Genomic DNA, 14,147 nt, shown 5'->3' with positions numbered 1-14,147 from the left:
GTTGTGTGAGTGCCCCAAATGAGGCTTCCCCAGGCAATAAGAGAATCATATGTTTGTCCCCGGAGCAGTTATACCCTTTGGGTAAACGTGTGGTCTGATGATAAAAGCAGGCAATTTAGAGGACAGACATGAGCTAAAAATACAGGTCCTAAATGTCAAACAACGTTTTCCAAGCCCTTAATGGTCCTTGTTCTACGAGAAATATGATAACCCGAGAGATTGTTATTGCATTTAAATCAGTGGTTCTTAACCTGGGTTCGATCGAACCCCAGGGGTTCGGTGAGTCGGTCTCAGGGGTTCGGCGGAGGTCAAGACAAACATCCGATTCATATGATTCGTGATGACACGCTCCGCTTGGCCATCATTGGCTGCAGGTGATCACGCTACATCGCTTGGCCTATCTGTGCTGCAGGGAATTTGGTGCGGTCAGTTTATGACTGTGGTGATGGTACGTCTTGTGATTTCTTTCTTAATATTTTAATCCCTTCATACTTACTATGTCGAGCAAAAAAAGAAAGTGGTCGGACGAATATGTACAATATGGATTTACATGTATAACCGAACGTGATGGGAGTCAGTGTCCTAACTGCATGATTTGCAATGCCAAGTTGAGCAATTCTAGTCTAGCACCTTCAAAACTAAGAGAACACTTCCTTAAGCTGCATGGAGATGGAAAATACAAGAACACAACGCTCGCTGAATTCAAGGTGAAGAGAGCCAGATTCGATGAAAAGGCTACTCTGCCTGTTCTCGGCTTTGTACCCATCAACAAACCGATCCTCACAGCATCGTACGAAGTTGCTTACCTGATCGCAAAGCAGGGCAAACCACACACCATTGGTGAAACACTCATAAAACCAGCTGTGTTGAAGATGGCGAATATCATGCTGGGAAAAGAGGCCGAAGTTAAGTTATCCCAAATTCCTCTTTCAAATGACACCATCAGCGACAGAATAGAGAACATGAGCAAAGACATCTTGGCTCAAGTAGTTGCAGATCTGATTTCAAGCCTGGCAAAATTCAGCCTTCAACTCGACGAGACCACAGACGTTTCCAATCTAAGCCAGCTTGCTGTATTCGTGCGCTATGTGAAAGACGACGTGATAAAGGAATAATTTTTATTTTGTAAGCCTCTTACAACAACAACCAAGGCAGCCGATGTGAAGAAACTTGTGGATGACTTCTTCAAAGTCTCTTGAGCTGTGTAAAGAAATGGGCTCTGAATTCGAGGTACTTCTGTACCATTCTAACGTTAGGTGGTTATCCCGGGGACAGGTGCTGAATCGTGTTTTTGCCGTGCGTGTGGAATTAGCCCTGTTTTTGCAAGAGCACCAACATTGTCATGCAGATTGCTTAAAAAATTCTGAGTTCATTCTCATTTTAGCATACATGGCAGATATCTTCGCAGCTCTCAATCAAAAGATGCAGGGTGGTGGAGTCAACATCATCGAAGCTGAGGAAAACCTGAAGGCTTTTCAAAAAAAGCTACTGTTATGGAAACGACGAACAGAGAACAATAACTTCGCAAACTTTCCCCTGCTGGACGACTGTGTAAGTAAGATCGAAGATGTATCTGGAATCGGAGACATTTCTGTACCCGCTGAACTGAAGCAAGCAATTGCCACGCACTTAGATGAGCTTGCAAAGTCTCTCGACGGATACTTCCCTACAAGAGAGTCATATCCAGCATGGGTGAGACAGCCGTTCACGTTTAGTGTTGAGACAACAGATGTCAATGATGAATACCTCGATGAAATCATTGAAATTCAGCAGAGCCAGGTTAAACAGCAACTTTTCAGAACAACAACGCTTTCAATGTTTTGGTGTCAACAAATGGTAGCGTACCCTGTTATTGCTAAGAAAGCTCTGGAGATTTTCATACCGTTTGTTACAACATATCTTTGCGAGCAATCCTTTTCGAGGATGCTGGACATAAAAACGAAGAAAAGGAACAGACTTTGTTGCAAAAATGACATGAGAGTGGCACTTGCCAAGGTGAAGCCGCGCATTTCTGAACTGGTCTCTGAAAGGATACAGCAGAAGTCAAACTGATTTGCAGTAAATATTCATTATTATGTTTTTGTTTTTGTGTGAAAATGATAATCTGTGTGAAAATGTTTTGATGATTTTGTTCTTTGAACACAGTGATGTTGATGCACGGTTCATTTTGTGCACCAGTCAAATATATACCTATGTTTTGAATTAGATTTTTTTTCAATTAAGAAGGGTTCGGTGAATGCGCATATGAAACTGTTGGGGTTCAGTACCTCCAACAAGGTTAAGAACCACTGATTTAAATGCATCAAAAATGGATTTCCAACACTGAAGAAATGGCTAATGGGAGATAAAAATCCAGAAAAAGGGAGTTGTATTCGAAGAGGACTAAGAGTCACAATCCTACTGGCTTTGTTGGAGAAAAAATATCAGACTGCAAACAGGGAAAGAATATGCATCTCAATACATTCTGTTGATGCATTCAATCAGTGAGCTGCTCAGACGCAGAATAGTATGAGAATCCTAACTGACATGTTTAGTGATTTAGTAGTTGGCTTTTCCTGGTAAGTGAAAATTCAGTTACAATAAGTGCCACTCTGAACTATGAATACAGTTATGTAATGGACTACCGTTCTATAGTACATTTAAAATAATCATACGCACATGCATCCATGTAATGGAAATCAGGCAAAGGATTGTCCCTCAAAGCAGAACAGACAAAAAGAAACATCACCTACCAGATGTTGCCAAACTTCTCCAGGGCCTCCACCAGGTCCCCCTCCACCACTGACTCACAGAGCCCCCGCACGTGGACCACCGGAGAGGGGGCAATCCTGTGGGCATCCTCCCCATTGTCCTGGAGGAGAGAGGGGTGGACACCGGTCAAATTGGGTTGAAAGGTCAAATGAGGTATACCACATGGATACATAAGAAGGCCGCTTTCACAGCCAAGAAGGTTTAACATAATGTAAATGTAACCAAACATCAAAGTTATCGTCAGCATTGGCACTGAGCGCCTTTGACATGCTTTTGGGGTGCACACGGAGTGAAATCGCGGCATGTTCTCTTGTCAATCCCTTAACACTCTTTTCTGAATGTTTATAGTGAATTTGTTTGTGTTTTGTGGCAATGTTTGATTTGGTTTGGTTTGAATGACTTCAATCATCTTCTTTTTCTTTTTTCACTCATTATTGAGGCCTAAGTAAATTCCGCCTCTTCAGATTCTTTGATACGAGAGCCACTTACAGACCGGCAAGCAAATACAGCTCCTTCGGGAAGTATTCAGACCCCTTGACTTTTTCCACATTTTGTTACTTTACGGCATTATTCTAAAAGGGATTGAATAAAAAAATGTCATCAATCTACACACAATACTCCATAATGACAAATTGAAAACTGGTTTCTAGAAATGTTAGCAAATGTATTACAAATAAAAAACAGAAATACCTTATTTACATAAGTACTCAGACCCTTCACTATAAGATTCGAAATTGAGCTCAGGTGCATCTTGTTTCCATTGATCATCCTTGAGATGTTTCTACAAAGGCACACACCTGTCTATAAAAGGTCCCACAGTTGACAATGCATGTCAGAGCAAAACCTAAGCCATGAGGTCAAAGGAATTGTCCGTAGAGCTCCGAGACAGGATTGTGTCGAGGGACAGATCTTGTGAAGCAGCATTGAAGGTCCCCAAGAATACAGTGGCCTCCATCATTCTTAGATGGAAGAAGTTTGAAACTGCCAAGACTCTTCCTAGAGCTGGTCGCCTGACCAAACTGAGCAATCGGGAGAGAAGGGTCTTGGTCAGGAAAGTGACCAAGAACCCAATGGTCACTCTGACCGAGCTCCAGAGTTCTTCTGTGGAGATGGGAGAACCTTCCAGAAGGACAACCATCTCTGTAGCACTCCACCAATCAGTCCTTTATGGTAGGGTGGCCAGACAGAAGTCACTCCACAGTAAAAGGCACATGAAAGCCACTTAGAGTTTCCCAAAAGGCACATAAAGGACTCTCAAACCATGAGGAACAAGATTTCTGGTCTGATAAGTCTTTGGCCTGAATGCCAAGCGTCACATATGGAGGAAACCTGGCACCATCCATCATGCTGTAGGGATGTTTTTCAGCAACAGAGACTGGGAGAATAGTCAGGATCGAGGGAAAGATGAACGGAGCAAATACAGAGAGATCCTTAATGAAAAACCACTCCTGAGCGCTCAGAACAACGACCCTAAGCACACAGGGTTCACCTTCCAACAGGACAACGACCATAAGCATATACAGCCAAGACCATGCCGGAGTGGCTTCGTGACAAGTCTCTAAATGTCCTTGAGTGGCCCAGCCAGAGCCCTGACTTGTACCCAATCGAACATCTCTGGAGGGACCTGAATATAGCTGTGCAGCGACACTCCCCATCCAACCTGACAGACGAATGCACTGTACTTCATTCATTCATTTTAGGTGAACAACTTGAGGCCCTCTTAGTAGAACTACTGATTTTCAGAGGGGCCGTTGTCCAGCAGAGGTGAAAGAGCGAAAAGCAAAGACATATACCGATTAGAAGAAGGAAAAGAGGGATCTGAAAAAGGGATCTGAATACTTTCCGAATGCACTGTACAGTATATCATGGTCTGTCACACAATCTAAATGTAAACATAATTTATACCCAACTCTACTGCAAGCCTTCAGACTGTGGCCCCTTGTCTTGCAGCTGGATGTTATTAAATCACAGCACAGGCTGTTAATTCATACAGTGGCTTCACAATTCACCCACCCTTCACACTTGTTTCAAAGTGAAGAAAATATGCTAATGATGAAAATCTTTAGGGGGAAGGACTTCTGAAATAGCAACTTGCAGAGCATTCAAATCACTTTGTAAATTGTTGCGCAACATCTTTGAAAGCTCTGTTTGAAAATTCATGAAAGTAGAGGGAACATATTTGAACGCTCACTGATACATTCATGTTGGACTGGCTATTCAGGCATTCAAATATGTATGTTGAAATATAAAATAAAAGTTTTGCTTATATGCTGCACAGATGAACCATGAAAATGCAGCAAAAGCCAATACCTAAAAATTACACAATTAATCTGCGAATTGAACGCTGTACATTCTTTTCTTAGCCTCCAATTAAATTGGAAAAAGGATTACAAACAATGATGCAAAGCACATAAAAAAGAACCAAATTAAAAGTAATTATCCACTAAAGGTCGCTAGGAAACGAGAGGTGTAAAATTGGGGAGACCAATATGAAATTACAATAAAACCCCTTCAAAATGAATGAATGACCTCAGCCAGATTTTAAGTAATTAGATTTTTTTCATAATCACAATGAACCAAAAAAACAGCAGCTGCAGTGAACAGGTTATAGCATCCATTCGTATAATCTTCCAAATGGATATAATTTGTCTAAATTAAGAAACAAGTCACCCTGATGAGACTGGAGCTATAGTACATAAGAAAATAAGCTAACAGTAATTGTAATCAGACTGCAAAGCGTCTGCTCTACAACAAAACAGATTGTCTGACATCCAGTCTCTCGTTTTCTTAAAACAACTTGGGCTGCCTTGTATCCCCTTGTATCCACCATAGCCCGGCTTGGAGAAACCGCATCGACAAGGACCACAGCACGTCCGAGGCAACCAATTGCTTGGCCCTCTTCTTCGTTCAACGCTAGCTCTTCCAGAAGCCCATGACTGTTGATTACGGGAGCTGTCCTTCACAATGAATTCCTCCGGTCTAGTCCTCTATGCGCTCTGGGACAATGCCGAGCCCCACACCGCTCTACTTCAGACACAGAGACAAATTGAATCCTCGCAGACAGTCACTGTGCTTAATAAAACGAGATTAATTTACAATTGACCACATTATTACCCCCAGCCCTAGATAGGCTGTGTCCCGATTCACTTGCCAAGTTAAATAAAGGCTAATTCTTTTTTTAATTCAGCACCCTTCTTCCGAAGTATGTACTTGCACACTTTCTTCCATGGATTTAACGAGGATGGAAATTCCCTACAGCCAATGCTTACACCGATCATTAGCTTTTAAATCCATGACGGGAGTTTGTGAGTGAAAGTGTAGAGAAACAGGACACAGACAAACATCCCTGGAAATAACTCAAAGAAGCCCTAGAAATGACAACCACAATCCATGGACAGTGTTTGTCTGAAGAAGAACTTCAATTCAACATGTAGCTCAACAAAAAGACATTGATATATTCATATCCTGGTGATCTGTTTTAATGCTCAGGATATTGGAGAGTGGGGAAAAAAACATGCAAAACTGTCGCCTGTCACAGTGGTAAAGGAAAAAATAGAATAAGTGGTGTGCTTTTCGCTGTGGTAAAATTAAGCATATAAACTATTTCAAAGCCACCTTTTGGCTCTCGAGCAGTTGCTATTTGGAAAATATCTGAGCTGTCTTCTTTTGATGCCTGCACTTGAACACAGTCAGGCATACCTACCACTACTTTAACTACCCAAACTTTCAAGGGTGTCTTCAAAGTTGAAAGTATCTCTCTGTATCTTTCCTTCTTCCATTTCTTTATTTCCTTGTTCATTTTTTTCTTTCTTTCTTACTATCTATACACTCTTCCTGTCTTTTGTTTTTATTTCTTCCTCCTCCTCCTCCTCCCTGTCTTTCACTCTGTCTGTATTTCCTCACTCACTCACTCACTCACTCACTCACTCACTCACTCACTCACTCACTCACTCACTCACTCACTCACTCACTCACTCACCTCTCTCTCACACCTCGACAGACCGTGGCCCCTTTTGTCAGTCCCACGCCCAAAGCTATTTTCACCAAATTACATTTTCAGTCTGCCTCTTCCCTCCTTTAAAAATAGCACTGAGGAAACGTGAGCAAAAGTTCTGTCCACAAGAAAGGGGGTCTCGGAGCAACGATTCATCCCATTAATCCAGCAAATACCCCACTGCAGCCAGCCGAGGCGATAAAATGCAATGTCACAAAAGTTTAATGCACACACACACACACACACACACACACACACACACACACACACACACACACACACATTGGATAAGACCGCTGGATCAGACGATTGCGTTTCCAAAGAGATACATAAATTGTTTTTGTCCACATGTGAATGTCTCACTCCTCTCCCACAGTAGCTGATAATGACAATTCTCACTGATTCCGACTCAACCGCAGTCACAAGCTACTGCTGCTGCGGGTGTGAAACAGCATCCAGAAGCATGCTGCGGCAGAGGGCCTCGCCGGCCACACACAGGATACACATCTACGCAGCTCTGTTTGCAGTTTAGTCTGAAACGTAGCTACATCAAAGGCTGATCCACCTCTACTGCTATGCAAGCCATGTCCCTCTGGCTTACACTCTGCAGAACAATGCCCTGCCAATACTATTGAGTGATATTCTTGGCAAGTGTCTTGTTTATTTTATTACATTTTTTTCTGAAGCTAGGGGGTACATGCTTTACTCCCTGTGATGTTGAAATAGTAACTTTGTGTCTTCTGAAAGATCCGCTAATTCAGGAGTCCTTTTTTGGTTTGTTTAAACAATGCTGGTAGTTGATGTTGGAAAATCATCTCACTCAAAATGGTAAAAAAAACAACGAAATAACAAAATGTCAAACTTCCAAAGCTTTGCCACTAACACCTTAGCATGAGAAAAAGCACGAGAGCTTTTTTTGCTCGATGCAGACAGCGACCTTGTTTCCGGCAACTGAATTGAAGGCTTTTGAGGCCAATTTACCCTCATCTCACAACACAGTACAAAACCTGAGAGACAACCATCTGCCAACACTAAACACATACACGCACAGACACTTTGGTTTGTCGCAGCTTGAGCAAACCTTTTGGGATAACTCTCATGAAGGTTCTTTAAAGTACACTTTAAAACCATTCTAGTGTAGATATAACCATTGCCTGCCACAAAGTACATCTCAAGAACCACTTTTTACAATTCACATAAAATCCTCACACACGCACACTTTTGATTAGTCTTTTTTAGGTGTTACAGATTTAGGTGTTACAGGGTTCAATACAGAATAATTTGACTAACCGTCCCCAAAAACAACTAACCTCTCCAGAAGCCTTCTAAGCAAAGTGTACCCTTTAACATCAGGTGTCAGCATCACATATCTCTTCTCCACTCATACATGTTATATTTAGAATGATGCAGACACTCAAAGAGCAACTTAGGGAGAACAGGGCTCTGTCAGAGAAAAGACACATGTTTAACAGTGTTGTGTAACTGTAGGCCAGATACAGGGTTGACATACTGTTTGTGTGCGTGTGCGTGTGCGTGTGCGTGGGCGTGTGCGTGTGTGTGTGCGTGCGTGCGTACGTGTGTGTGCGTGTGTGCGTGTGTGCGTGCGAGAGAGAGAAAGAGTGTGCCAGGTTATGTGTGTGTATGTTTGTATATGTGAGAGAGTGTGTGTCTACACCATAAAATCAACGGTAGAGTACTTCATTAGAGAGGAACCAATCTAGAAACCAACAGATTATCAACTTCGAGCCACAAATATCCAATACTTTCTCTAACTATACGGCCCACCAGCCCAAATGCATCGAAAACCGTACAGTGTTACTTCTTCGTTCCGACTCTGTGCTCACCTGCTGAAGCACGACTTCTCGTCTCACTGGCAGGATGTGGTTTTCTGCTGAGTCAGTCACCATCCGGGCCAGGTTGAGCGTCACCAACCGAATCTACTCAGACCAAAGGGTTGAGTCGGAAGTTGGAACACAGCCTTTTATAAGGCATTAACTGTCTCAAAGCAGTTAACTGTCTCAAAACAATAAAGTTAGAATTAGTCTTTGGGACCAGAGCAGCAGAGGAGGGAGATACCAGCTGTAGGTCATCAGTGAAACATTCCTGACAACCGTAAAGCTTGTGGCATTAATCACTGTGGCAGTTTGTTTCACATGACACTAGTAGGGGGTCGGGGTTTTATTGCCCGTGCCAGGCGAGACGACCATGTTTCTGCTGAGCGAAGAACATCTTCTTGACTTTTTTAGGGTTAGGACCCCTGAGTGTTGCTGTCCCCCCTCATACCCCTCATGCACACACACCACCACCACTATCAGATAGAACAGAGTGGACATGACAGTTGAACAGGTATCTCATACTCGCGGCACGACCGCGGCAAAGGGCATTAAGTACCATCCCCCGCTCCCCTCCCCTCCATAGCAACAGGATCTCAGCTTTTTTTGTAGGAATGAGGGGTAAGGGGGTGACAAGCAGTGACAATCCCTTTCAGTGACATTTGCGATCAAGGACGGATGTTGATGTATAATTTCCATTTTAACATACATACTGATCATCCCTGGCTTGGTACTTAGTTTCTAGGCCCCCGTTGACTTGCAACTAACAGGCGTTTTGGTTTTGCTGATCGAGGGCCAATAACTAAACCGGGTTCCTCTTCTCTCATTTTTTTCTCCTTCCTTCTCTTCCAGAATGTTCTCATTAAACCTGGCCTTGTCTGCTACCGCTGAACAAGAGCGGTAAACATTTGCCAGGTCAAACTCTGCACAAACGTGGCTAACAAGGCAGAGGTAATGCATAATTTATCTCGCCAACAGCCAGGGTTCCACGGAACAAACAATCTGACGGGGGAACATTTGTTTTAGTGCCGTTTTTCGAGAGTCGTCATTAATTGAACCATTCTGATTATTGTCTCAGCCTCTGCGTCCCAAGTGGACTACTGTTGACCAGGGGTCATAAGGCTCTAGTCAAAAGTAGTGTGTTATATAGGGAATAGGGTGCCATTTGAGATACATCCTTAGTGTAGAGTGTAAATAGAAATGTTAGATGAAGATTCCCTTTCGGCTGTCGGATAGAATGGAAGAAAATCAGGAGGTACAAGTAGTGTGAAGTATCTTTGGCTTTATTTTGTCAAAAGCAATTACTTTTCTGGGGATGATATGAAAACAAGGCTCCTCTTCTTTAAGGAATACCTAGGATAGGATAAGTAATCCCTCTCACCCCCCCCCCCCCTTTAAGATTTAGATGCACTATTGTAAAGTGCATCTACTGTTCCACTGGATGTCACAAGGTGAATGCACCAATTTGTAAGTCGCTCTGGATAAGAGCGTCTGCTAAATGACTTAAATGTAAATGTAAATGTCTTCTACTGCAAGAAACCACATTTGAATTGATATATTTTGGTCATGAACAATTGACATTGTTTTATTGAGCAAACCTGGCAGGCGGGTAGTAGAGACTGCATAACCACATTTGAAAGTGAATTTGAAGATGATATAGAGAGTCATATACAGATATAACAAAGACATAACATGAATTGGTTCCTAAACGTAGATACCATTACGTTGTAGTAGTTCTTATAATCTGTAGTAGTTGTAGTAGTAATTGGTTGCAATATGGTTATGTGAGGTCTTCTCAACCAGAACCAGTTTACAACCAAAAAATTACGCCATGAAGTCTCCATATGCCAAAAGTTTGACACACTTTCATAAAAAATAAAAAAAAAATGGTTCTGGATCATTCTCCAATCATGCATGCGGTTCAGCGTGTCATGCAGGTGATAGAGGACCCAAAAGCGACTTAACAGAAACAGAGTTTATTCAAGTCCAAACAGGGAATAACAGAAATCCTCTAGTCTGTAGAGGGGAATAACAAGAGAAGCGGCCACAGACTGCAGGTCGCTTCGGGTAGGCGCAGGCCGTAGTTGACAGAGACACCTGCTCACACGCAGCATCTGATGAAGGCAAAAAACACGACAGGACAGGGCGATACACAATCACAGCAAAAACACGACAGGACAGGGCGATACGCAATCACAGCATGGTGAATACTAAACAAGGAACCGACGGGACAGGAACGGAACACAAAGGAATAAATAGGGACTCTAATCAGGGGAAAGGATCGGGAACAGGTGTGGGAAGACTAAATGATGATTAGGGGAATAGGAACAGCTGGGAGCAGGAACGGAACGATAGAGAGAAGAGAGAGCGAGAGAGTGAGAGAGGGAGGGGGAGAGAGAGGATAGAAAGAGGGAAAGAACCAAATAAGACCAGCAGAGGGAAACGAATAGAATGGGGAGCACAGGGACAAGACATGATAATAAATGACAAACATGACAGTACCCCCCACTCACCGAGCGCCTCCTGGCGCACTCGAGGAGGAATCCTGGCGGCAACGGAGGAAATCATCGATGAGTGAACGGTCCAGCACGTCCCGAGACGGAACCCAACTCCTCTCCTCAGGACCGTAACCCTCCCAATCCACTAAGTATTGGTGACCCCGTCCCCGAGAACGCATGTCCATGATCTTATGTACCTTGTAAATAGGTGCGCTCTCGACAAGGACGGGAGGGGGGAGGAAGACGAACGGGGTGCGAAGAAAGGGCTTAACACAGGAGACATGGAAGACAGGATGGACGCGACGAAGATGTCGCGGAAGAAGCAGTCGCACAGCGACAGGATTGACGACCTGGGAGACACGGAACGGACCAATGAACCGCGGAGTCAACTTACGAGAAGCTGTCGTAAGAGGAAGGTTGCGAGTGGAAAGCCACACTCTCTGGCCGCAACAATACCTTGGACTCTTAATCCTGCGTTTATTGGCGGCTCTCACCGTCTGTGCCCTGTAACGGCAAAGTGCAGACCTCACCCTCCTCCAGGTGCGCTCACAACGTTGGACAAACGCTTGAGCGGAGGGAACGCTGGACTCGGCAAGCTGGGATGAGAACAGAGGAGGCTGGTAACCCAGACTACTCTGAAACGGAGATAACCCGGTAGCAGACGAAGGAAGCGAATTGTGAGCGTATTCTGCCCAGGGGAGCTGTTCTGCCCAAGACGCAGGGTTTCTGAAAGAAAGGCTGCGTAGTATGCGACCAATCGTCTGATTGGCCCTCTCTGCTTGACCGTTAGACTGGGGATGAAACCCGGAAGAGAGACTGACGGACGCACCAATCAAACGACAGAACTCCCTCCAAAACTGTGACGTGAATTGCGGGCCTCTGTCTGAAACGGCGTCTAACGGGAGGCCATGAATTCTGAATACATTCTCAATAATGATTTGTGCCGTCTCCTTAGCGGAAGGAAGTTTAGCGAGGGGAATGAAATGTGCCGCCTTAGAGAACCTATCGACAACCGTCAGAATCACAGTCTTCCCCGCAGACAAAGGCAGACCGGTAATGAAGTCTAAGGCAATGTGAGACCATGGTCGAGAAGGAATGGGGAGCGGTCTGAGACGACCGGCAGGAGGAGAGTTACCCGACTTAGTCTGCGCGCAGTCCGAACAAGCAGCCACGAAACGGCGCGTGTCACGCTCCTGAGTCGGCCACCAAAAGCGCTGGCGAATAGACGCAAGAGTGCCTCGAACACCGGGATGACCAGCTAACTTGGCAGAGTGAGCCCACTGAAGAACAGCCAGACGAGTGGAAACAGGAACGAAAAGGAGGTTACTAGGACAAGCGCGCGGCGACGCAGTGTGCGTGAGTGCTTGCTTAACCTGTCTTTCAATTCCCCAGACTGTTAACCCGACAACACGCCCATAAGGAAGAATCCCCTCGGGATCAGTAGAAGCCACAGAAGAACTAAACAGACGGGATAAGGCATCAGGCTTGGTGTTCTTGCTACCCGGACGGTAAGAAATCACAAACTCGAAACGAGCGAAAAACAACGCCCAACGAGCTTGACGGGCATTAAGTCGTTTGGCAGAACGGATGTACTCAAGGTTCTTATGGTCTGTCCAAACGACAAAAGGAACGGTCGCCCCCTCCAACCACTGTCGCCATTCGCCTAGGGCTAAGCGGATGGCGAGCAGTTCACGGTTACCCACATCATAGTTGCGCTCAGATGGCGACAGGCGATGAGAAAAATAAGCACAAGGATGAACCTTATCGTCAGACTGGAAGCGCTGGGATAGAATGGCTCCCACGCCTACCTCTGAAGCGTCAACCTCGACAATGAATTGTCTAGTGACGTCAGGAGTAACGAGGATAGGAGCGGACGTAAAACGTTCTTTTAGAAGATCAAAAGCTCCCTGGGCGGAACCGGACCACTTAAAACACGTCTTGACAGAAGTAAGAGCTGTGAGAGGGGCAGCAACTTGACCGAAATTACGAATGAAACGCCGATAGAAATTAGCGAAACCTAAAAAGCGCTGCAACTCGACACGTGACCTTGGAACGGGCCAATCACTGACAGCTTGGACCTTAGCGGAATCCATCTGAATGCCTTCAGCGGAAATAACGGAACCGAGAAAAGTAACGGAGGAGACATGAAAAGAGCACTTCTCAGCCTTTACGTAGAGACAATTCTCTAAAAGGCGCTGTAGAACACGTCGAACGTGCTGAACATGAATCTCGAGTGACGGAGAAAAAATCAGGATATCGTCAAGATAGACAAAAACAAAAATGTTCAGCATGTCTCTCAGAACATCATTAACTAATGCCTGAAAAACAGCTGGCGCATTGGCGAGACCGAACGGCAGAACCCGGTACTCAAAATGCCCTAACGGAGTGTTAAACGCCGTTTTCCACTCGTCCCCCCTCTCTGATGCGCACGAGATGGTAAGCGTTACGAAGGTCCAACTTAGTAAAGCACCTGGCTCCCTGCAGAATCTCGAAGGCTGATGACATAAGGGGAAGCGGATAACGATTCTTAACCGTTATGTCATTCAGCCCTCGATAATCCACGCAGGGGCGCAGAGTACCGTCCTTCTTCTTAACAAAAGAACCCCGCCCCGGCCGGAGAAGAAGAAGGCACTATGGTACAGGCGTCAAGAGACACAGACAAATAATCCTCGAGAGCCTTACGTTCGGGAGCCGACAGAGAGTATAGTCTACCTCGAGGAGGAGTGGTCCCCGGAAGGAGATCAATACTACAATCATACGACCGGTGAGGAGGAAGGGAGTTGGCTCGGGACCGACTGAAGACCGTGCGCAGATCATGATATTCCTCCGGCACTCCTGTCAAATCGCCAGGTTCCTCCTGAGAAGTAGGGACAGAAGAAACGGGAGGGATGGCAGACATTAAACACTTCACATGACAAGAAACGTTCCAGGATAGGATAGAATTACTAGACCAATTAATAGAAGGATTATGACATACTAGCCAGGGATGACCCAAAACAACAGGTGTAAACGGTGAACGGAAAATCAAAAAAGAAATAGTCTCACTGTGGTTACCAGATACTGTGAGGGTTA

At 44.7% G+C, this 14,147-nt stretch overlaps 1 protein-coding gene across 2 annotated transcripts in view; it reads right to left on the bottom strand.

Moving 5' to 3' along the window:
• Nucleotides 1–14,147, bottom strand: part of LOC124016308 (heterogeneous nuclear ribonucleoprotein L-like) — an 81,935-nt gene that overhangs the window by 41,319 nt on the left and 26,469 nt on the right. For both annotated transcript variants that reach the window (XM_046331855.1, XM_046331856.1), the window contains exon 2: nucleotides 2,733–2,851. In XM_046331855.1, coding sequence (XP_046187811.1) covers nucleotides 2,733–2,851 — 119 coding nt within the window. The remainder of the gene's footprint in view (nucleotides 1–2,732; nucleotides 2,852–14,147) is intronic.

The sequence above is a fragment of the Oncorhynchus gorbuscha genome, linkage group LG26 (assembly GCF_021184085.1).
Source record: "Oncorhynchus gorbuscha isolate QuinsamMale2020 ecotype Even-year linkage group LG26, OgorEven_v1.0, whole genome shotgun sequence".
In the NCBI taxonomy this organism is placed as follows: Eukaryota; Metazoa; Chordata; class Actinopteri; order Salmoniformes; family Salmonidae; genus Oncorhynchus; species Oncorhynchus gorbuscha.
The sequence above is the reverse complement of the archived record's forward strand: the minus strand, read 5'-3'. Positions and strand labels throughout refer to the sequence as shown.